This window comes from Hyaena hyaena, unplaced genomic scaffold (genome assembly GCF_003009895.1).
Source record: "Hyaena hyaena isolate Hyena2069 unplaced genomic scaffold, ASM300989v1 scaffold_314, whole genome shotgun sequence".
Classification (NCBI taxonomy): Eukaryota; Metazoa; Chordata; class Mammalia; order Carnivora; family Hyaenidae; genus Hyaena; species Hyaena hyaena.
Window position 1 is genome coordinate 1,708,081 of NW_024080947.1, and position 25,133 is coordinate 1,733,213.

At 45.6% G+C, this 25,133-nt stretch overlaps 1 protein-coding gene across 3 annotated transcripts in view; it reads right to left on the minus strand.

Moving 5' to 3' along the window:
* SVIL (supervillin) overlaps window positions 1-25,133 on the minus strand; it is a 121,915-nt gene that overhangs the window by 12,421 nt on the left and 84,361 nt on the right. For all 3 annotated transcript variants that reach the window (XM_039248660.1, XM_039248659.1, XM_039248661.1), the window contains 12 exons: window positions 22,399-22,546; window positions 18,296-18,385; window positions 18,117-18,203; window positions 16,649-16,826; window positions 14,191-14,363; window positions 12,472-12,627; window positions 11,104-11,240; window positions 10,385-10,532; window positions 10,115-10,260; window positions 8,348-8,523; window positions 5,308-5,452; window positions 4,688-4,964 (listed from right to left, as the gene is read on the minus strand). In XM_039248660.1, the coding sequence (XP_039104591.1) occupies window positions 4,688-4,964; window positions 5,308-5,452; window positions 8,348-8,523; window positions 10,115-10,260; window positions 10,385-10,532; window positions 11,104-11,240; window positions 12,472-12,627; window positions 14,191-14,363; window positions 16,649-16,826; window positions 18,117-18,203; window positions 18,296-18,385; window positions 22,399-22,546 (1,861 nt within the window). The remainder of the gene's footprint in view (window positions 1-4,687; window positions 4,965-5,307; window positions 5,453-8,347; window positions 8,524-10,114; window positions 10,261-10,384; window positions 10,533-11,103; window positions 11,241-12,471; window positions 12,628-14,190; window positions 14,364-16,648; window positions 16,827-18,116; window positions 18,204-18,295; window positions 18,386-22,398; window positions 22,547-25,133) is intronic.

A 25,133-nucleotide genomic window follows, 5' to 3' on the forward strand; every position in this document is an offset into this window, starting at 1 on the left:
TTTCCACATTACGCATTTTCTGGCAAAAGGTTAGCTGGTAGAGAAAAGATATTGAAAACAACAGCTGGGCTAGCCTTAAGTACAAAGGGAAAAATTCGGTCTGTTAAAACTATTCTAGTGAAAAAAACAAAACAAAACAAAAAAAACCACTCTGAAGTTTCCAGATCCTGTCAGAAATGGAAGAGATCTACTGCTGACAGACCACTTTCATAAACTAATCTGGGATTTTAATATTATCCGTCACTGGGTCCGTAGCCAGGACTCGGTGCTGGGTGTCCTTACCGCCTGGCACCTCACTGGCATTTATTTGCATTAGCAGCGCCCGGTGCAGAGCTCACTGCAGAGCTGGCCTGGGAAGCTAGTTGGTTAAGTGGTCATGTTAGAAAGGCGGCATTTCAGACCTCAGCTCGCTACTTTTTGGTATATACCGCATTTCCGGCTCCTTTCTTTCATTCAACAACTACTCACCGGGCATCCACAGTGTACCCGGGACTCTTCAGGACACCAGGGCAATAATGAGAAGACAGTCCCCCCCCCCGCCCCCAACCCCCGCTTTCATTCTAAAAGACATGAGCAAGACAGTTTCAGACAGTTTCAGACAGTTGGTAAGTGCTCTGAGGATGATAGACGGGGCTGTGACACAGGGCAGGGTGAGTGCTAATGGGATTCCCTGTTGAGGGAAGGCCTCTGTGAGGAGGTGACGATGACAAGATGACAAGGACTTGCAGGCAGACCCTTCTGGAATGAATGAGGTCAGGAGACTAAGCTGTTACCTCAGATGCCTGCCTGGGTGGTCCTAGAAAGTGATGGGCAACAATGAGAGAATGCAGGCTTAACACCCACGCTTGTTGAAAATTAAAGATATAACTAGATTCTCTGGTTCTCTATTAACCCAGTGTTTCTCGGCTCCAGTCCCATTTGCGAAATCACCATTGTCTTGAGGTTCGAAGGTAAGAAGGTTCATTTATTTTAAGTTCTTAAGAGGCCAGGGCCATATTTATTTAATTTTTTGGCCCTTTAGCAAAGTACTGTATACACAGTTTCCAGAAATGATTATAATTCTTAACAGTACTTTGCCTAAGCACAACCTTTAGTGCCATCTTTCATGGACCTGAACTGGTCAAGTTTGTGTATCTTTTATTAAATTATTTTGAGAGAGAGAGAGCGAGAGAGAGCGAGCCAGCACACGCCTATGTGTGTGTAGGGGTTGGGGGGAAGGGGCAAAGAAAGATGTTGAGAGTTGAATGCTTAACAGACTGAGCCACCCAGGTGCCCCAAGTTTGTGTATTTTTAAGGGGCAAAGTAAAAGAGAAACCACCAATGAATAAGCTATGCATATTCACAATTAGTTTGGAAGCCACTCCATTGAAATTTCTGCTACTTTAGGTAGAACAAAAGCTTGCCTTTGTTGATTAGCAATCCCACTCTTCAAAGTAGTGAAAATTAGTCATGTCAACTGGGGAAAGATGTGCTTAAAACAGGTCACAGAACTTGATACATATCTTGGAACCTATTGGCACTTAAATACGTTGTGTAAATATGTATTCAGGCTTAAATAACTGGTGTTTTACCATCTAATAGTCTAATGTGGACTTCAGTATATATCTAAAATAGAATTATTTCCTTAAAATATTTCATAATAGTTTTTAGTAATTTTCTTTAATATGCATAAATTTATTACTACATACAACTTAAGTTTTAGTTCATTTATTTTTAATTTTAGCTAAGTAAACATTGAACTTTCATCAGTAAGAATTTAGGGACTGTAACCTTTAAATAGTCTTGATCAGATGGCTAATTTAAAGTGTTGACAGGGGCACCTGGGTGGCTCAGTCGGTTGAGCGTCTCACTCTTAATTTTGGCTCAGGTCATGTTCTTGCAGTCATGAGATTGAACCCCACTTTTGGGATTTTCTCTCTCTCTCTCTTTCTGTCCCCACCCATCCCATCAAAATATGGGGCGCTTGGGTGGCTTAGTCAGTTAAGTGTCCCGACTTTCGCTTAGGTCATGATCTCGCGGTTCGTGGGTTTGAGCCCCGCGTCGGGCTCTGTGCTGACTGCCAGCTCAGAGCCTGGAGCCTATTTCAGAGTCTGTGTCTCCCTCTCTCTCTGACCCTCCCCTGCTCACGCTGTCTTTCTCTCTCCTAGAAATAAATAAAAATATTAAAAAAAAAAAAAAAACCCAAAATAAATCAAGTTAAAAAAAAAAGTGTTGATGCATTGTCTCATTATGTTTCAAGAGGAAGTTTTGACCAGTAATTGTGTTTAGGAGAACAGGAAGCTACAGTATGAAGAACTGCTCATGGTCAAGTGGTCTTGCAGTGGAACCCCACTGACTGCCCACCGTGGCCTCTGGTCTCCCTTCCCTGGAGCCATGGTTCACTTCCCCAGGGGCTTCTCTGCGCCTGTGCACCCAGCTGGTGTCTGTCAAGAGGACAACTGTACCATCAGCTGCTGGTGTCTGCTGACCCTGTCCCAGAAGAGCTTCCCGAGCTCCAAGTTCCATGTCTTGTTTGCAAGTGCAGCTGCGGGGATGAGTGATGAGCAGCTAGACTATGGTCACCGAGGGGCCACTGTTAGTACCTCTGGGCTATGCTTCTCTGTCTGCTCCTGGAGGGACTGTCCAACATCCGAATGCTCCCTGCTCTAACTTACTGCTCTGCAGCTGGACCCCCTCAGGCTTGTGACTATGCTCATACGGACGCTGCTGGGCTGCTGTGAGATGCGTGTTGTGTTTACTGGAAGAAAGAAAGTATCTGCCTGCACCAAATCATTATTTTTTCAGGCCCTCCATGAGAACAGTCCATGAAGGCCTCAGAAATCTTAGATTACTTTTTTTTAATTAATTCACTTTGATATCATTTTATTCACTTAGGTACTATTACTTCTTTTTATAACTAACAGTTCAGGTAAAGAAATGACTGAATTTCAAACTCTATTGCCCCTTTGTCTTTTGTAAACACGCAGTTTCCTCTCTGTATTCAAGGAAGGGGGACTATGCACGCTTCCAAAGCTTGTTCCTTAAAGTTCCCTGCTGCACAACACCAGAGGTCAGTGGATTCTCGCCCGCTAAATCCCCTCTTACTGCCTTTATTGGTGGTTACTGTGGTTTGACAACTCGGCATCACACCAATGAGCAGAAACTTGTAACAGTGCCTCTTTGGTAAGGGCGCTTAATTTGGGTAGATCTATGTTATATCACCTTCAAGGGAAATACGGCAATTTTGCTTTTGTGGCTGGGGACATCATGACAATTATTTCCTGTATCTTGTGAGCATGGGCTGGAAGCTCTCAGCTGGGTATCATCATCAGCCCGAGGCTCAGACAGGTTACATCCCTTCACCCACCATGCACAGCTGGTACATAGGGCCTGAGAAGATTCAGACCCAGGCTGCCCAGCCCCCGGGCCTGTGCCCTTTCCTCCCAGCCACATGGCCTCCTTATGAATGGGAAAGGGGCTCTCGGTGTCCTAATCTGCTCTCTACTAGCGGGGTGACTTCAGCCAGGCGACTTAATCATGGTGTTCTGTTCCTTGCTGAGAAACTGGCATAATGATGTACTATGTCCCACATTGTTGCTGGGAGGCACTCAACTCGAGTGCACAGCAAGGCCCCCGGTGCTGTGCCCCCTGGGCTGGGTGGACCTCCAGACCCACAGCACCCCTGGACAGCTCTGGGCACAGCCCCCTGTCCCGCCCGGCGATGCCCCACACTGGCATCTTCCTGCACTTGCCTTACTGTCATTTATTATGTGCTTCCTGACGCCAGGGCAGATGTGTTTACTTACCCTCTAACATAAGTGTCTACATGCAGAGTAGGTGCTCAGTAAATGCTGTCAGGTGATTAACAGACTTATTTCTGATAAATTAGGAAGGAAATCATATGGCTCTATGTCTGCGGGTGTCTGAGGAGCAGACAGCAGCCTTCATCCCCTGCAGCCCCTGGCAGCCATGCCTGGGCAGCAAGATGGCTTCCAAGGAGTGAAAAAACGCTCAGGAGTTGAACCTCAAAATCACAGCGTTGTGACAAATTCTCCCAAATGGTGGGGCTGCAGAGAATGGGCTACCTCCTGGCAAGGAGAAGAGATTCTCTCTCCGAAGCTCCCTGGCTTTCCTCCCTCACTGCCTTTAGTGCAGAGCATACAACGGAGCCTTACGCCGAGCATTTCACCCACAGGAACCACGAGCAGTCTCGGCCATGTATTTATTCTACAAGATCCGCAAAGCATGTTAGTGCTCTCAGCCTCAGAGTAAATAGCTCCCTTTATTTTTAATAAATCTTTTGTGTGTTATTACACCACTTGGTTTCAGTTTGAAATCATCCAGATACGCTTTACTTAAGACTTGAAGCAGCAGACAGCCACACAGTGTCATCTGTAGGCAAATCTTCACTTTCCTAGAAAACCTCTGGGGACAGGGCAGGGGAGGGAACGGGGGTAGAAGAGAAACCGTAACGTGCACATTTAATTTCTCTAAGGAAACATGACTGTCATTAGCAATGCTATCGTGTCAGGATCCACCTATAAGGTTTGCCAAGTGGTTCTCAAAGCAAACGGTCAGACTGGCACACGGTCTGCGGCTGAAGGGAAGGTGGTGCACACAGGAAACGGCTTCCAGGGGTGCGGGACTCCCAGCCGCAGGGCTGGGGCCGCCCTGCCTCAGTGCGAAGAAAACGTAAGCGCTCACTGACCTGCGGTGCTCACCATGTACTTCCACTTGACCACATAGGCATCTCCCTCGTGGAACTGCCCGATGCTCTGTTTCGGGAGCCTGCTGTAGTCAAACTCTAGGATGTGCCAGACGTCCACAGAGACGCTGGCGATCTCAAACTGCCTCCTGTCGTCCCCTTCCACCAGGCCATAGCCACGGCCAATGTTCACCCCGTCCAGCACTGTGCTGGTTGTAGTCTGGGGCACCGGCACCATCCGCGCCACATCGTACGGCTTGGCTTCTGCCCGAGGGTCTTCCTATAAGGGAATGTAACAACGTTGGTTCAGTGGCCCGGTTCTGGAGCCATTTCCTGTCACACTCACTGCTGTTTTGCTGTTAAGCTTTCCAGCTCTGGCTCAGCGTTTAACTGCGTTTGGGGGAAAGACTGTGGAGGCCTGAATACCCATCCCGCAGCAGTGAATGGATGCCTATAACCCCCGGGACACAAACCGGACTGCTTCACCTCCTGGAGGGAGAATATGATTGGAAACCCGTTGGCTGGTCTCCCTGTAGACCCTGGGAAGGCTTGAGCTCCAAGGCCTCTTTTGTTCGGGCCTAAACTAAAGGTCTTGAAGTTTGAGACTTGATTACCCAAAATACCTTTTGCTGGGCAAGTTCGCTGGTGTTCTTTTCATTAGGTCTCTTCAGTTCGGTCCAGTCAAGAAACTTCTCTTTGAACAAAATCGTCTCATTGTGTTCTGTAAGTCTCCCGAATATTGCCCAGTCAGGCCGCCCCTGTCCTTTTCTGCAAAGGTGAGCAGGTGGGGGAGTAGACAGGAGACGGACTGAGATTAAGCCATGAGAAAGGGAAGGAAAGGAATGGAAAACAAACACACGTGGCTAACGAAAACAACTCAGAATACCTTAGTGGTAGGCAGAATGCATAGTCTATTTTGTCAGATAAGCCACATTTTTGTATTTCAGTCTGAAGCCTTGCAAGGCTTCGTGGAAGGCCTGAGTATAGTGTGAATCATGCGAGGACTGGACTTTTCTTTCATACTCGCAAATGCTTGCATTTGGGATCATCCTTGCCTACTTCATGTGCTCAGAGTCGCCTGCAAGTGCTCCCCAACGTTCCGTCACATTAGGGAATGGCTAGGAGGAAGACACAGCTTGCCCTGAATTCTCTGTTAAGTCTTGTTACAACCAAGCTCTCCGGTCTCTGGGAGCAGATGAAATTCTCCTCTATTACTAAAACGAGCATACTGTCATAGTGCATAAAGCGCATTTCCACATATTTATTTCTAGACCACCAGACGTGACAGCAGGCAGGGAGAACACAGGACACAGGACAGGAAGTAGCACAGCCCAACCTGGAGGCCTTCTGTGGCCTCGGGATTTCAGACTTTGAAACTGTTTGGGACACTGATAACGCAGAGAAAGGCAGAGTCGAGGAAATAAATACATGCTGAAGTGGGTTCGCACAGATATCGCTCATCCTTCCAAATCCCTCTTTGGCTGTGAACGAAGACCCGGATATATACCCGGTGAGCCTGATGAACAGTGCTTCCGGGGTCCTTCTGCCGCCCCTCCCCCATCACTTCCTGTCTGGTCACGACTGTGGCACATCTGGGAGAATGCCTGTACCGTGGGAGGAGGCACGGTGTTCTAACACCCCCACCTCGTACTCTCATGGGACTCAAGGAACCAAGTATCGGCAGCGATGGAGAATTTGGGACTCCCTTGCCAGGCTGTGGTCTTTAATAGCAAATGTCTGAATGACCATCTTTGATACAAATTCTACTCTTCAGGCTTGCCGGATGTCTCTAGAAAAACACTTGCTTTCAGCTTTAGACACGGATCCTTTATGGTGGGAGTCGAGCAAGCAGGAGAGGCCGTGGGTTGCAGGGGAGGGGGGAAGCCGAGAGTTTGAGGGGGGTGAGGTTCTCCCTCCCTGCTGACTTCCATGTTTCCACTGGGCTAAGTCAGGACACCTCAGTGCTTCGGCTTCCTCCTCTGCTAAGGAGGGCTGGGTGCTTAATCATGGCTGCACCTTACAGCCTTTGAGGAGCTCTTAAGACCTACTGACATACAGGCCCCACCCCACATGAACTGAGAACACATCTCTCGGGCTGGGGCTGGGCCTGGCAGTACATTTTTATAAAGCTCCTCGGGTGATTTTGAGCTGGGACATGTTGAAAACCAGAGAGGTTAGGCACTGACTCATCTACTCCCAGATCTGTGATTATCTCACTGCTATATATGTTATCTATCACGCGGATTTTATGCTTTGGCGTTACTGGTTCATTTACTATGTCAAATAAAATACTCTTCCGCCTTAGCTTCATTCCTTAAAACACCAGTTATTACAGGACTGCTTTTTTGTTAAATGTGAATTTCATTAAACGGATTTGAAAACTTTTCACCTACACTGACATAATTCTTTATTGTTTTTATAATAATAAAATCAGTAATTTGATTTTTAAAACAAGATTAGGCAGGGAAGTTGCAACTTGTAGACTAGGTCAATGCAAAATATTACAACCCAGTTGTATGATACCAAATGTTTGTTCTCTGCTGTTTAGTGGCACATCTATTTCTAATCTATTATATGGCATGCATAATTTAAAAGCACTTATTCCCCCCTGGCAGTTAAGAAAAACAACAACAACCGTTTGCATGTAAGAATTATTTTTTGTGGGGTGCCTGGGTGGCTTAGTCGGTTAGGTGTTTGACTTTGGCTCAGGTTATGATCTCACGGTCTGTGGGTTTGAGCCCCGCATCGGGCTCTGTGCTAACAGCTTAGAGCCTGGAGCCTGCTTTGAATTCTGTGTCTCCCTCTCTCTCTGCCCCTGCCCAATTTGCGTTCTGCCCCCCCTCCTCAAAAATAAGTAAACATTAAAAAATATATTTTTCTTACGATTGTATTTCTTAGAGTTTGTGCATATTCTGCTCATTTGCCAAAATTACTTTTTTAAAATTTATTTATTTTTGAGAGAGTGTGAGTGGGGGAGGGGCAGAGAGAGATGGGGAGAGAGGATCTGAAGTGGGCTCTACATTGATAGCAGCGAGTCCAATGCAGGGCTCAAACTCACAAACCATGAGATCATGACCTGAGCCGAAGTTGGATGCTTAACCGACTGAGCCACCCAGGCATCTCCAAAATTACTTTTTTTAAAAAAGCCCAGGACACTGTAGGAAATATTAAAATTACAATCATTATTTCAATACAACACCCTCCCTCTTACTTTGTCTCCCAAAAGGCATAAACATCATCTACTGCCAAATAAATGGTAAATCCTGGAAGCTACGCTGAGAAGGTGTGAAATGAGAAGGAAATATGTTGCTTTTGCACCTTCAGATCCATGGCTGAATTCCAGATCCTGGGAAGCTTTTCAGACCAGCATGTAATTTGCTTAAACAATTGCTATTCATCTGCCAGGGCAGCGCAGCACCTGGAAGACTGCAGGTGGGAACAATTTGTTTGCCTCCAGACACAAGCTAGAATGCAGCGTCCAGGAGACAACAACATCCATATTTCTGCTGCAGTTAGGCGGGAGCCAAAAGAAATGCTCTTTGTGTGAATATTTGGGTACCGCCTGCTGTCAGTTATGAAGAGGAAAGCCTCTGGAGAGCCACAGTCGGTGGGCACAGTGCGAATCCCCGGCCCGTCCCCACCGTCAGCAGATGCCGGGAATACCTGGGAATAAGTGGATTGCACTCTCCAGGGTCCAGTGGGTTGATGTCACAGTTCTCGTAATCAAAGGTGCCATTCCATAAGTGCTTTGCCAGCTGGAAAGCTATTTTCCTTTGTGCTAACGTGACTTCTTTTCCATGCCACACATACACCTCACTGCCGAAATCAAACACCAGTACCTGGGGAAATGGCACAGAAGAGGTGGTTAATTTCAGAGCCACACTCCAGGTGAATCAGCATCCCTGTGGATAGTGAGTCAAGTAGGTGAGGATATAAACCCCAGTGGAGCAATCAGTACAAACATGAAAAGATACAAGAGTCTGCCCGGCTGGCTCTGCCCTGATCCCCTAGTCTCTGCCTCGTGGGTGGGATTTCCATCGTGTCCTGAACTCTCCAACTCCGTAACACCCCTCACTCATAAAAACAGTTGTTTGGCTATGTCTTCCTATCTTCCTTCTTTCTTTTCTTCTTCCTTGTCTCCTTCCTTTGTTCATTCATTCACTTAGCATACATACAGGCCTTCTCACATGCCAGGCACTGAGGACCAGTGAGGGCTTCTCTCCTCTGTACCATTCCAACACCCTCAAGGGGAGAGACTGTACCACACTCATGTTTACAGTAGGGATTTGCTGTTTGCCGAATGAATATGTGAATGTAATGCTATTTTTTATTTCCATGCCTGTGGTGTATTCTACTCTTTCTTCCTAGAATAATTTCTTCCTTCATGTCCAGCCATCTAAATCCTACTCAACTCCCAACCAGGTTCAATTTCACCTTCTCTTTAACATTACTCCTGATTATTTCTTTCCTGTGATTTTTGTTCTCATTTAAATGCCCATACGTAGCATACACTCCATCTAGCTTTGGGTTACATCCTTTCTCCTCTTTTCAATGAAACTTAAGGTTCTTTTGTGTCTTCCACTTTTTTTGTCAACGTTTACAATACAGAATGGTAATGACAACGTATGCGCTTAGTAGATACCAATGTGAGAGAAAAAAGCTAGTACATCCCTTGGCAAACCCAAATTCTATATACATGCATCTATTATTCCTGAAAGTTCAAGACTGAAAAAAATATAATGCTCATAGAAAAGCAAGAGATAGGGCTAAAGAGTATTTCTATTTTATTCCCTGTTTATATTGAGATATAACTGACATGCAGCACAGCATAAGTTTAAGGTATAAGGCATAATGACTTGACTTATATAAGTTGTGATAAGTTAACATCCATCACCTCATAGAGATACAAAAAGAAAAAGAGTACAAAAAGAAGATATGAAAAAAAAGAAAAAAATTACATTTTGCCTAAAACAGAAAAGCCTTCAATGACCCATGACTGAACAATATTTTGAATTCTGTATTCGTATTTGGCATGGCAGTCATGGTTTGAATTCACAAGTAAATATCCTTTAAAAATATGTCACTGTTCGGGGTGCCTGGGTGGCTCAGTCAGTTAAGCATTTGACTCTTGATTTGGGCTCAAGTCATGATCTCATGGTTCACAAGTTCAAGCCTTGCAACAGGCTCTGTACTGACAGCGCAGATCCTGCTTGGGATTATTCCTGTCTCTCTCTGTCCTTCCTCTTCTTGTGTTCTTTATGTCTCTTAAAACAAATAAATAAAAACTTAGATAAACAACAAATAAAATAAATGCCACTGTTCAACAGCAGGCACTACACTGACCAGTGGTTCTCGAGTACTTTCTATCTTTTTATTGGGTAGCCCTGTGCAAAGTGCTTTCTCAGTGAGGGTGGCATCCATGCACTGTACCTCTTTTGACTGCAGAAGGGAGCACTTTGGAATTTTCCCCCAGTAGTCATCATCGGGAACAAGTTTGTCATCCATCAGACGGTAAATGCAGTTTGTTTCAATTATGGCTGTCTCATAAAGTTCATCTTCTTTTGGGTCTCCGGCGGCTTTGGGATGAGGATGAGAACAATAAGACAGTCTGACATGTTACACTGAAAAGTGGCTGGTTAGAAGAATGAGGTAGGGAGTATGAAAAGTCTTGTGATTCTCTGAAATACAGTAAACGCTTACACTGGTAACTGGTTTGGCCACCCAGAAGCTTCCAGAAGTCTTTGGCTGCGTGGGTGTGTGTATTAATTCCTTCTTCGATAGTTTGGATATAAGTAGCTCTACAGCCAAGTTCCCTCTTTGTCTGAATTAAACTCGCCAGTTCTGAGGCCTGGAAAAAGGGAGGAACACAGTTTCCTGGGTAGGCAAGCCTGTGGCTAGGTGGAGGGGAGAAATTGTGGGTCTGCGAGGAAAACCAGATGGCCACAGGGGCTGCAGGCAACTGGTTGTTGGGTATTTTCTGCCAGGTGAGAAAATATAGCAGGGATACAATTCTCTAGAGCAACAATTCTTTCTTTTCAAACTTAAGAGATTACTTGTGAAGTTTCTGATAAATGACCATTCTCTGGGCTTCTCCCCAAGAGATTTTCATTCAGTAAGTCTGAAGCAGCCTTTCATAGGTACCAGGGACAAACAGCTCTGAAGCGATATGCCACTTCCTTTTTTAAAACACAGGAAAATAGGACTTAAAATCTGGAGAGAAGAGCCATAATCCTTCTAAAACATCCCACTCAAGCACCTCGTGAGTGCTTGTTTGAGAGACATTCGGCAAGTACTACCCATCCCTTCTCACTTGATTTTGCATTTGAGAAGCCCTTGTAATGATCTAGCAACTATAGAACATTCTATTGCTGTGAAAAGGAGATGCTTGATGGAACAGTTTTTATTTTTCAGATACCCACCTTTGCCTTCTCTATGACATTTGCAAACTCTCCTACCCACAGGAAGCAGTGATGGGGAGAGAGCAGGAGGAAGCAGTCCCCGCTGTTGAGTGACGAAGCCCGCGGTTCAACCAGTCGTGTCTGCACATGTCTCCTTCCTGTGGGGCGGGAGGCAGAGAGTCACCATCTTCCCAGAGAGGAGAACTCTCCAAGCCACAGGAAGGACCAGGAAGCACCTCTGCTCCAGACCCTTGCAATTCCAAAGATTCTTATCTACCAACACCAGTTCTGAGATGCGGGCTGGTGGGAGGGGGTTTGGCTTTACACGCTACTCTCCCTTGTTAGTATCAGGACCATCAATGGTGTCCTTTCACAGCACACGTGTGGATTAATTAAAGTCCCTCCTCCAGGAAAGTTAGCAAACATGCTCCTTTTCCCTCAGTGACTCCTCCCCTAGTCTCTTTCTCTCTGCGTGGCCCACCTCCTACATTTCATACGTGCTGCAGGTGAGGACAGGCCTACACGGTGTCTTCTTCCTGGGGGTTTTCATCTGAACTGAGGGTGGTCTTCGAGGGCATCAGCTAGGAGGGAGGCACTGCTTTGTGCTGCTTCCCACACCTTCACCTAAGTGAGTGCTGATTTAGACCTTTCCAGTCATACGGATAGTGGTGTCTCTGGGTCATAACTTGGGAATAGAGGGTTACCTGCACTTGTCGCTCATCTTCTGCTACCACTGAAAAGGCCAGTGGTAATGTAGAGACACACAGGACACCCGCAGTGAAGGAGATTTCATCCGACCTCCTCTCGGTTACTCTAGCAGCTGTCACTTGTCTCTAGCTTGTGGCTTCTCTGGCGCTCTCCCGTGTCAGTGACAGAGAGGATGTTGGAGTGGAACCCAGGTGGCTTTCACCTACCTCTGCTGTCCCTGGATTCCTTCTCCAAGAATTTGCATGTCTCCCTCTGGCCCACGCAGACCTTGGTTTCCTCGGCAAGGAGGAGTGAGTGGAGAGAGCTGCCATGAAGGCTAAGGGGGCATCTGGAGCTGCATGACTGTGTGGTGGCAGGGCTCACGGGGCAAGGGGGGGGCGGTGGGGAGCAGCAGCAGCTGACCTTCTGGAATAGGAGAGACCTGGTGGCAAATCCAGCCCTGCTACTCGATGGCAGCTTTGACCCCAGTCACATCACTGACCCCTCTAAGCCTCAGTGGGCATAGTATCTCCCAGTTCATGGGATCTTGGGAAGCTCCCAAGGCAGGGGGTAGCATAGCACCTGGCACATGGCAGGTGCTCAAAAAGCATGCGTTCCCTTCTGCTTACGGTCAGGACTCCTGACGTCACCAGACTAAAACCCCGGGCCAACATGCCACTCCTCTGCGCTGCCCTTAAATACCTTTAATCTGCAACAGCATCAGCTTCTTGTAGGGCACTGCACTGTTGTTAGAATTCTGTTCGGTCAGGTTGACGCTCCGCAGGCTGACGTTGCTGAAGTTTTCTTTACTGGCTAACCCTGCCAGGGTGACTTCTGAGAAGTTGGAGTTGGAGGACACTGGGAGGGTTGAATAAGGAAACAATGCGGGGGCATGGGGAGGGAGCAAGATGGGCAGGTGAAATGACAATGTTTACAGAGATTCAGAACCAACTACCTTTTTCTCTGAAAGTTAATCCCGCAGGGGAGAACGTGTCCTGGTTTGGTATACAGTTCAGTGCTGAGCCACCGTACTAAGGGTTTAACCCTGGCACTGGAGGGCTAGGCTGCGTGTTAACACACGTCACACCTCAGCTTGCAGAGAGACAAGAACTGAGGGACAATGTGGACCAGCTGCTGTAGTTTCTAGAAAATCAGGAGCTGGACTCGTGTGTTGCATTTCCACTGAAAGCTGTTACACCTCCTGACAATCTTTAGATGTTAATGCAAATGTGCCCCTAAGGAAGACCAGGAGCTGTCTTCTAGCAAAGTCTTTATTATGTAGGGGTGGTTTAGTCCTAATCTTTTTCCTGGAGGCAAAGTGATCAATTAGCTAATCTCCTGAGGTCTCCTGCTCCCGGGATTAAGACTGTAATAACAAGATGCTGGCCAACAAATGTGTATGTGTCATGTGTCTATCATCACAACACTATCCCCAAGCCCCCAAGAGTGGAGGTGGAGGAGAAGTACCTAAAATTTAGGCCAGTAAGCCTTTATTTCTTTCACCAATTGTTCAAGCGTACAAGCTAGAGAGAAACTCAAAAAATTATTTCGCTGGGATTAGGTTTTTTCTTACACCACATCTCAATTCATATGGCATAGCAGTTTTGACATGTATTTTCTTAGTCAATCAGTTATAATGAAAAGACTCAACCACTTCATGTAAATACCGTGTTTCTCAGAAAAACTTCAGGAAGTAGGTTTAGGAGCGCTAAAGGAAAACACAAATTATAGGGAGACTATTCAAACTAGCAAAACTGTGTATGGTATCAGCCCCACCAAGAATAGCACTGTTTGAGAACTGCAGAAGGCCACGTTACCAGGCTGAGGAAAGCAGAGCGTGGCTCACAGGCGTGGCACCTGGAGTGGATCACAGAGCGAGGAGCGCTCTCCTCACTCCCATTCAGCGCCTCCAGCCCAAACCCAACCCACATCCTGACTCCAAGGCTCCTGAGGCTCCTGCCAAAAGCAGTTTGGAAAGCATTGTTTTACGCGTTAATTAATGATACGAAAAATCTAGGATTAGGAAAAAGCAGCAGTTTGGGATGTTTTCTCATGAGAGATCAAATGATTTGCTCTTGAGCAAGATTAAGTGGGGAATTACTGCACTCGGGCTCTGCAGAGCTGAAGACATGTTCAATTACAAAGCCCAGAAACATCCTTCTCTGATCCCTTGAAAGGAAACTCAGCCAAGCAGGATAATTTAAATTAACCAAGTGAACAAATGCTCCACGCTGTAAGAATTTCTGTGAAAAGCCTTCAAATTCCAGGCAGGTGTGTACATGTGTGTGCAAACTTACTCATTTTTATGTGATGAGCGTCTTTTGGGCACGTTATTGGCCTTAGCAAGGCAAAAAAGGAGGATTAAAATCACCTAATCAGCAGTTCCCAAGCAGAGGCAGCGTGGTGGCTCCACATACTCACTCTTTTCTACTTTCATCCGCTTCGACTCCATGAAGGCAACGTTTAGTCTCTGCTCCGTGTACTCCTGGAGGAGATCTTCCCTGGCTGCCAGCATTTTCAAGGGATTTTTGGAAGCCTGAACCCGGCGCTTGGGCCTTACCGCGCGCTTGTGCTCTGCCACAGAGGAGGTCAACCTGAGGAGGAAAGTGGGGCTGCGACCTGGGTCTGCGTGTCATCCACGCCTAGTTTATCTGGGGGTCTCTGACCCGAAGCGACGGTCTCTGCAATTTCATTTCCTGGTTTTGTTGTAAGTCTTACAACTCCCCCTCCTTCCCGCCACTCCCCGACGACATGGAGACAGAATCTTGGAGATGGGGAGGTTCAAGTCCATTTCGTCTCAAATCCCAGAGGCTCTCCCCACACCATGCCCTGTGGTCTCTGCCTGGAGGCTGATTTCACTACTGGATGGCTCTGAAAGGTCAGAAGTTCTTCCCCACTTTCATCACACTTACAGACTCTTCCTAATTCTCCTGTTGGAATATTACATACATGTTCTTCTGTCCCTGGCTAGCCCTTCAGGAATTTACAGCTAGCCATTGCTTTTTGACTTAATTCTCTCCCGATACTAAACTTTCTCTTTAGAAAACAGTTTTCCAGTTTCCTTATGAACTCCCCCTCAACTAGCCTCCTCTCAGCCCTTTGTTCCTTTCTGAAGAATAACCATGACTCTGAAAAGTGTGTTGAAATAAAATAAGTCCACAAAACCAACTGTAACCAACATACACCCACTCAACTCTCTGAGCAGACATGGGGAGGTAGGCGGTCCAGTCACATGGTTTCCTAACAGATTCCGCTGCTGTTCTCAACTTCCAACTGCACAGTCTCTGTGCTATCATATTATATATAATATTGTCCTCTGTGTGAGTGTGTGTGCATAAACATAGATGTGTGTATGTTTATATATAATGATTTAAGTAATGACATTTGGGATGGGAGAAGATGAGAAATATATAAATAACCGTGTATACAAATACACTAAGTATCATTTAAATGTGGGAAATTCTTCGCTTTTTAAAAAAAGAATTTTTAAGTTTATTTATTTATTTTGAGAGAGAGAGAGAGAGAGAGAGCACAGATGCATGTGTGAGTGGGGGAGGGACAAGTAGAGAGGGAGAGAGAACCCCAAGCAGGCTCTGAGCTGTCAGTGCAGAGCCCACATGGGGCTTGAACCCATGAACCGTCAGATCACAACCTGAGCTGAAAGTAAGAGTCAGCTCAACCGACTGAACCACCCAGGTGCCCCTGTTCGTTTTTTTTTAAAAGACAGAACATTTAGAAAACCTGATAAAATGGAAATATGCAATGAATGCCTTAGGAGCAGCTTAAGGAAAAATGTTTGATAACTACACAGACTTCTGAAAGAGACTGTCACTCTGACAAATTTGTGGGGAATCGACAAATGTGATTGGTAGCTGTGGGACTAGTCTGGCCATCATATATGCTCCCAGGCTTCTAGTGAGAGCACCTGGACTCTGGCTCTGTCTCCAAAGGGCATCCAGAGACCAGCTCTGGGCCAGTCGGCATCTTCCATCCCCTTGGCCACAGAGACTGCTTTAAGGCTGGGCTTGGACCCTAGAAAATCTGGAACTTGTGCTGGAAGGAACAATTGGGAAGAGAACCGTCTGTGCTGGGGTGGCCACGGAACCAAAAATTTGACAGCCGGGGTGGTCATCTTCCACAATGCGGTTATAGCCCAAAGGAAAATGAAAAGAGAGAGACTTCATTCGGAAGAGCCTCTGGAACCTGAATTCACACTGCACTTTTTAGCGAGTGAACCCGTAAATCCCTCCACACCTTTCTTTTGCCAAAGTCAGTTTGACTTGGGCTTCTTTCTCGCACCTTCAGTGAAGGAATCCTAACACCATAATTGCTTTCCTGAGGCGGGTTAGCCATGATCCTGTGTGAAAAGAGACCTTGGACTGTCAGATCTATTAATTTCATAAATTATTGTAAGTTAAATAACATGCTCTCCTGATTTTCTAGTTAGCTGTATGAATTTGAGCCCATGTGATCCAAAAGTTTTTCAAAGCTAGGAGTAAGGGTTCGACCTGTCAGGTGAAAGGTATAGAGATCTTTGCTAAATTTATGGGGTGGGGACAGAATCTAAAAACCTGCAAAATGATAATCAATTACGTAACAAATCCAGTGACATTATTTTTAACAGGCCAGAGCACACATCTGTGGCACACGCTGTGTATGGCAGACCTTCTGCCGGGGCACACATCTGCTCTGGAGTGCACGGGTTTTCCCTACCCCACGGTGCTACGTGGCTGGCTCTGGAGAGTAACAACTTGGCTGTAATGAGGTTCTGGTCGCAGAAGGAGATACAGTGAGAGAAGACCCTCGTGGAAGTGCTGTGTGGAGGCTGATGTAGGAATCTGTTCTCCGTGGGTGAAAGACGGAAACTCAAATAACTCACTTAGGGGCATAAGGGTCGAAAATGACATCGAAGTCGTCGTCCAGCTCCACAGGGCTCCTCGGTACGGTGTAGTCCATGCTGCGGTAAAATCTGGCAAAGGTTTCGTCATCGTCCAACTTCATCACCTCTTTAACAGATTTACCGGTGACCGTGAGTATGGTTTCCTGCATCCCACCAACTGAGAACAAACGAAGCAAATAAATGATGTCAGATTCGTGTAAAAACACTACTCTGACTAAGCCCTCCAATAGCTTAAAAATGAGTTTCCCCCTATGTTCCAGGAGTGGAGAAACATGGTAGTGATGCCCGGGGCTCCGTGGATGATTCCTGGGCCTTATCTGACGTGTCAAGAGAGGACTTCTTATCTGAAAACAGCTTGCGGCATGCAAATGGTAGGAGACAGGGAGGTAACGCAAGCCCACTGAGCGTGTCTGCGCTTGTTACTTTTGCTACTGGAGGCAGAGCCAGCCTCAGTCTAATTCTAGATCAGGGATCAGTAAAAACCTTTTCTGTAAAAGGCCGCATAGTAAATATTTTTGGCTCTGCATGGGAGGCTACATGATGTGTTGCACGCATCAACTCTGCTGTGCAAAAGTGACTACTGGCAATACATGAGCAAGTGAGCATGTCTTCGTTCCAATAAAACTTCAGGAACAAAAGCAGATGGAGAGCTGGATTCGTTTACTGGCCCCTGGGCTAGATCACAGCTACAGATACGTAGTAAGCTTTGAATTGTTTGAATTTCTTGTCTTGCCAGGTTAGTTACTACATTACACTTTTATGTGTCTCATATAAAGTGCTTTTCTGTATTATTTCCAACCTATTAGGGGGTCACTGTCAATGACAGTGACTCCTAGGGCTTACTATTCGATCAGTTTCAAGTACTGGACATTTTTATTAAGAGATGAGGCTATTTCTGCATATTATTCTTTTACTTTGTATACTTCATAAACTTTTGTATTGAAATATTTAGTTCAGCATTTATGTGGATGTCATCTGCAATAAGATGTGTCAACTGCTCCCTTATTAGAAACTGACCTGTACCATTCACATTTCATCAGGCCCAAGATCATGTTGATTTTGTGTCATACCTGCTTTCAAGTATAAAAGCCACATTACCCAGTTCACACTACCCAGTCCTGACTGCATGACATCCCAAGGATTGAGACTCAGGAGCCAATCTTACTGGAGGTCCCCAATTTAGTACATTTGGAAGTAAATCAGACCTTGGTAACCCAATCATTCTTCCTTTTCAAATAAAAAAGATCATACATTTACTAGGAATTGACGAAGTCAGGTAGAAAGAAGAGAATGTATCTGAGGAGAAGAAGCAATCAGAATTGTGATTTGGAGATTCTGAGAGAGGAGCAGCGTTTTTTACAGGTTTCCTTAGCTGCTCGTTGAAATACCAATTATAGTGAGCTCTAAGCACGAAAACCAAAGCTTCTCTCTGGTTTCTGGAAGGTACCTTTGTTATTCAGCCTTCTTAGAAAGGTTTCCAGCCTGTCCAACTTCAGGTCCGATTCCAACTGCATGTCTGGTCTGGCTTCGATATCTAGGCAAGCAGAAACCATCCATGAGAGGTGCTGACAGCAAGCACTCTTCCGGTCTAAGACCCAGCGGGACACTGATGCCTCAGTGACTTACCTTCCAAGGGCTTAGAAACTGGCGTGGTCCCCCTCGTTTTACTGCAGATAGGAGACGCCACTGGAGTTATGGCGGCGGGGGATGCCAAGCCTGCAGAACATCACAGGAGCGATTTAGTATCTCCGGATCATTTCTGGAGATTCCCAGGACCCTAATGAAACTCTATGAATCCCACTGTAGGTTTTACAACTTCTAGAATTTGCACACATGCATGCATGTGCACACACATGTGCATTTGGCAGGTGCCGGGACTGTGTAGGACCACTGCAAATGTGCATAGAATTTTCGAGTTTCTAGGGGCTGTAATAGGTGAGAAGCTACTACGATGAAGACATGAGAGAAAACATGCTCATAACATGTAAATGGAGTAAGAGTGTACATGAGGCATCAGAATATACTTGAAGAAATGGAGTTGTGAGTTCTGAAGCCCCTCTGAGGTGGCAGAGGTAGTTCAAGAGAAAGTGTATCTGCACCATGTCCCATAGAAGAAGAGGAGAATGGACTATGTCACAGTAACTGGCAAGTGGCCCCTGATATTGGAGTTTTCCTGCAGGTGGGGATGAGGTGGGGGCAGTCTGGCCTTTGGGGGCATCCTTCAGAGTGTGATTTTATTCAGTAATAACCCAAGGAGCGCTAACCTTTTCAAAGACAGACACAGAAGAGGATACACTTAGATCGATTTATGATTGTTGAGGGGTCACATCCATCTCAGGTGTGGCTGGGAACTAGTGATGTGCTTTCACGTTTATTTACCAAGAAGCAGACTGGGGAATCTTTTAAAAGTGTAAAGGTGGGGCACCTGGGTGGCTCAGCCAGTTAAGTATCCAACTTTGGCTCAGGTGATGATCTTGGTTTGTGAGTTCAAGCCCCACATCGGGCTCTGCACTGGCAGTATGGAGTCTGCTTGGGATTCTCTCTCAGCCCCTCTCCTACTCCCACTTCAGCTCAAAATAAATAAAATAAAAAAATATGTATTTATTAAAAGTGTAAAGGTTTGGGACATATGAAAGAAAGGGACTCCAGCACAGGGAAGGTATCTGGTTGGGACAAGAAATCCTAATAAAGGCAAGGAAAAGCACTTTGTTCCTCACCTAAATAGAAGGGATTGGAAAGGAAAGGAACCAGTGCTTTTATAAAAAACAGAATGAAATGTTAATGTTCTCAGTATTCACTTGTAATAAATATGAAATCGTCAGATGAAAATGCACTTTCAGCATCCCTCAAAGAAGTGCATATGGAGAATACGTAATTAGGCACCTATGACTTACAAGGAAAAAAGAATGAAGGAATTGCTCTGCTCCTTCCTACTGTCAGCTGGAGAGGGATGTATAACAGCATAAAACTTTTAACGAAAAATACTGAAATGTAGCTTAAAATTTCAGTCTTAGGTGATATCCTAAAAGTATTTCTCAGTAGGTACCTATATTTGCTTGATGATGTCAATAAAAATTTAAACATTTATTTCAATAACCAGACCTGCAGAAGGTTTATATCAGTGAGGAAGCAAATGTCTTGAAAGATAATAAAGTAAGAGTTGGCATCACAGGCAGTACAAGTGCAGCTCGTCATCACCTACTAACAAGATGCACAGAAAAGGGACGCGTTCCTTAGCACAGAGATCATGAACTCTAAAGGGAGCAGAAGGGCCCAACTCTTGGATACCTGGCCCTGTGCACCGTCAGGGCGCTCCCTGCTGCCCGTTCAGGCAGCCACACGGGCAAGAGCTTCCAGGGGTGGGACATCTCTATCCCAACTAGGCAAGGGTTTTCCCTAACAGGAGAGGGCATGTAAATTTAAATCACACCAATAAGTCAGTCAGAGAAAGACAGATACCGTATGTTTTCACTCATATGTGGAATTTGAAAAACGTAACAGAAGACCACGGGGGAAAGCCAAGGGGAAGAAAGAGTTTAAAGCAGAGAGGGAGGCAAACCATAAGACACTCTTAAATACAGAGAACAAACTGAGGGTTGATGGGGGGGCACTAAAGGGGGGAAATGGGTGATGGGCACTGAGGAGGATACTTGTTGGGATGAGCACTGGGTGCTGTACGTAAGCAATGAATCATGGGACTCTACTCCCAAAACCAAGAGAACACTGTATACGCTGTATGTTAGCCAACTTGACAACAAATTATATTAAAATAAATAAATATTCTAAAATAAAAAGTTCATTATAAAAACAATAAACCACACAACAGTGTTAAACAAAGCACTCCCCATTCCTCTTTTCAGTGAATTCTACACGCAATAACCAGTCACCTACTCTCTTCACAGCTCCCTTATTCAAAGGCATACTTTGAGGAGAATCGTAGAATACCCGGAAACCTTGTGGATTACTAACTGTTAAGCAGAATCTAGGAATATCGCCAAGTGTTAATGAAGCTAGGGGAGAAAAGAGTTTTCTAAAAATCAGGGTCCAGCACACCTTTTGGCAACTTGCTGATATGTGGCGACCTGAGGAGGGGAGAAGTCTCTGCGGCTGTAGTGAGGGGGCTACTTTATTCTACAGTGAGTGTAGCACGCTGGATGCTACTGCCACAAGTCAGCAAGTGCCCAGGACACAAATGAAACATATAACTCAGCAGGTGGTAAAAACTATTAGACAAACAGGATACGGGTTTTTTTCTTCATTACATTAAAAGTACAGGAAAATTATTTCCTGAGCAAGCCAGATAGCACCTGTTAATAAAGATCTTGGATTTATTCAAGAAATGTGAAAGCAAACTCCTGCACAAAAGGAGAAGAATTTCTCTAGCCTTATTCTCCAAACTTGCATAAGAGCAAACCCGATTCCTCTGATGTCATTGTGGACAAGGGCAGTGTCTTTGGTAGGAAGGGCCTGCTTATGAAGTAGTGATAATTTTTAAGACAGAAGAGGGGAAAAAGAAGCCAAAGTAAAAAGTCATCAGGCAAAAGGTCTAGGCTACACATTGAAAGGCATGTTGAATTCCTAAGCAATGTGGGCTTCAGGGTCTGCTTTTGTAACATAGGGATGGGTCTCAGGACCAAGTAGTTTCACATGATTATACAGGTCTCTGATCTGATGAAGAAAATACGCAAATACTAGCTCACTCCGTAGGAGTTAATTATTTTCTGTCAGGATTTGAGTTAATCACAACTTGGGGGTCTCCCCTCCCTTCCTTCTGCCAATATTTATTATGAGCCTACAACAAGTTATGCACTGTTTATAAGTGAGGATCCTGAGAGGTTTCCAGAAAAGAGAAACATGAAGTGAGAACGCTGATGACCACGTAAGTGAACTCTAAATGCGTGTGGGCACTTTTGTCACTAAGTCCAGAACTTTGCTTTTAAACACCACCTTAGGAAATGAAGCTCTATGCATACAGGTGACAAAGGGACCCCAGATTTTAATCATTTCCCACTGGGTATGGACCTTTAGAGCTTTACTAACCATGTGATGCATAAAGTGACTTTACTAACCACATGATACATCAATTTCAGAAATCTTTCATATTGGCTTCAAATCAGTTCCAAGAGCTCAGTAGCAAAGAAATGACCATCTGCTGGGAAATGCCACTTCTTCAGAACTGCATATATCCATTAGACATCTACTAAAACCTATCTGGAAATAGGACTTTGTAAGTCAGAGAACTCTGGTCTGATGGAAAGGGACATAAGAATTCCTCTTAGAAAGAGAAGAGATAAACCCATTCTTTATTGACAAAGGCTTATTTAGGGTCAACTGATGGCCAGATGGTGAGACAATGAAAATAATTTAAAAGCAATTATGGGAAAGGACTAAGATACATCACCACATTTGCAATTGCCTTTGAAACCTGTGCTCCATTTCCAAATGGCCAAATCTTGAAAAGAGACTAGTTGACTTAAGCCACCTTACGTTGAAGATGGCATTATTCAGGAAGAAAGGGTGTTCAGTGTTCAGTATAGCTCAAAAAACCTACCCCAAAAACGCTTATGTGACTTCAATAAGAGGAAAAACTAAAAAAGATCGTGGCTTGATTTTTTAAATTGAGCTCTCATGTCCCACCCTGCCCGTCATGGGCAGCACAGCATGTGTACCCGCACACCCTTACCCACGTGCCCACGCGGAGTAGGTCCACCCCTCCCCCCGACTCTGACCTTTCTTCACCATCCTGCCAGCCACAGTGAACTGGGTGGAGTCATTGGCTGCTCCTTTGCCTTTGGTCTTCCAGGCTTCTTCTCTCACAGTGATGAGGTGCTTCCTCTCTTCGATAGTCATCTGGCTCTCTCGACTTTCTGTGACCCGCTGTTTATAAAGCGTACCGGGGAGAAAAGGGGAGAGGGAAATGACAGAGATGTGAATTTTAGCAGGTAGCATTCTGTGACCCAAAAGGCAGACAGGGAAACAAACAGGATGGCTACAGTGTCCACAAATGTCTGTAACTGATCTATTGGAAAGAACTTTGGCTTCCCTACATCCAGCTTGGGTTAGAGATCACCATCAAGGACAACGAAATTTAGGTTACAACTGTGATGGTTTTTCCCCATTCATTTGTTTGGAATATGGGAACACCAAAATGATACTTTGGAAAAATCAACTAAAATAGAGACTGTCTTCATGCCATGAATTTCATTGGGTTTTAAAGTTGCTCTGTTCTGGGCCACATGGGTGGCTCAGTTGGTTAAGCGTCTGACTGGCTCAGCTCATGATCTCATGGTTTGCGAGTTCGAGCCCTGCATCGGGCTCTGTGCTGAAAGCTGACGGCCTGGAGCCTGCTTCAGATTCTGTGTCTCCTTCTCTGTCTGCCCCTCCCCCGCTTACACTCTTTCTCTCTCAAAAATAAACAAACATTAAAACAATTATAATGTTGGTCTGTTTTACCTAGCTAAACTTGGTTGAGTAAGAAATTTTATCCATATAAGCTCACAAAAGACGGTCAATCCAGAAAAATCTCATCCACTTGCATCCATGAGGAACATGGTCAATTATAAGGGAGAGAAAGCTGATTCGGAATAAAGTGTGCTACAAGAAGGTTTTCTGGAACTCAGCATGCTTTTTCCTAGACAACTATGTTACACGGGCAGTTAGGCAGGCAGGTAGCCCATGAAAGTGACTTTTAGGCCCTAGTATATCTGACATTGAGGATAAACGGTACTATAGACATAACCTACATATAAAATAACATTTCTACCCAAAAAATGCTTTCAAAAGCTTCTAACTGGGGTCTTGAAGATACCTGCCTCTTCAGTTTGTAAGCCACTGGTCAACTCATTTGGTTTGGGTGAAAGAGGCTGAGGGGGTCTGAGGGAGACCAGGAAAGAGGCCTCCAGAGAGAAGTGGGCTGAGATGGGTGTATGAGGGGAAGCAGCAGAGGACCCGGCTCAGGGTACTTGGTGCCAGCACAGGGGAAGGAGTCTTCCAGGGACAGAGGGTGTGGATGGTGGCAGCGGGGGACACCAGGGTGGGAGGCCCTTAATTGGCAGTAGGACAGAGTCTGCCCCCCCCCCTCCCCCCCCCCATGCAACTGTCCTCTCACTGCCAAACCCACTCAAAGAGTGACTTGGAATTAGGGTCCTTGCACAGATCATGAGTGGGAAAGTTCAAGAGAAGTTTTTTTTAATTTTCTCGCAATTTATTTAGATCCAATTGGAAACGTACCCAGTGGCAGGGGCCGCAAGCCAGGGAGAGAAGCAGGGCAGGTGCGGTAAGTGAGCGCTGAGGAAGGCAGAAAGGAAAAGCCTCCTCCCCAGAGCAGAAGAGCCTCCTTCACTAGCTGTCCACCCCAGGGTGGCTCCCACGACGGAGGCTCTAATGCCAGCGTGGCCTCCCGGTTTTGTGCATTTGCTCTCACCTCAGCCTCTTCTCATAACCGAGGGATGCCCTTCCTGCCGGGGCCTTTGCTTGCAGCTGAGCTCACTTTAACCTCTGCTGCCAGTCCCCCCAGCTCCTCTTCCCTCGTGGGAAAGTCAGGAGATCCCCGAGGAGTGCCTCTGATCCTGTCCCTCCACGTGGTCCATCCCATGATGGCCGATTAGCTTCCCTTAACTAATCAATAGAAAATAACTTCCAGATTCATTCGACAAGAAAGCAGAGATCAGCCCAGTTCATCCTCCTAAAGCATTGGAGGAGGCTGAAACAGGAGAGGGTTCCTTCCTTCCTGTCCAGGAAAGATGTGCACGAAACCTCATCTACCCTGGCAACATTCGGTTTAAGCCATGAATGTGGCCTTCTCCATCATCTAGTTTGTGAATCTTTTATAGACGTCTTCTACAGAACAATCACCGCCAGAAGTGATTTTGAGATCCTTGGTAATTTAATTTAGGTTAAAAAAAAATCCTTTTCCTGAAGAGATAGGACAACTAAAACAATGCCTGATCTTGGCTTGGATCTTAGACGGAGCGGGGTGGGGGCTAAATGGGACATGGTTGGGGGGGGATGGACACAGTTGGAAATGAGCTGTGGATTAAACCCTGCAGCAGTGTTGAACGTCTTCCTCTGGATCACATTACTGTGGTTATGGAAGTGAGCCAGACGGAGTGTGTGCCCCCAAATATTGTACACTGAAACCTAACGCCCAATGTGATGCATTAGGAGGTGAGGCCTTTGGGGGGCATTTAGGTCATGAAGGTGGAACCCTCCTGAAGAGGATTAATGCCCTTATACAGGACACCCTAGAAAGCCCCCCTGCCCCTTCCACCATGTGAGGACAGCCACCATGTGAGAAGCACCTGGTCATCCAAGGACCAGTGAGAGGGCTTTCAGGAAACACTGAATCTACTGATGTCTTGATCTTGAACTTACAGCTTCCAGAACTGTGAGAAATCAATTTCTGTTGTTTATAAGCCACTCAGTATATGGTATTAGGGCAGCCCCAACTATAAATATCATGTTT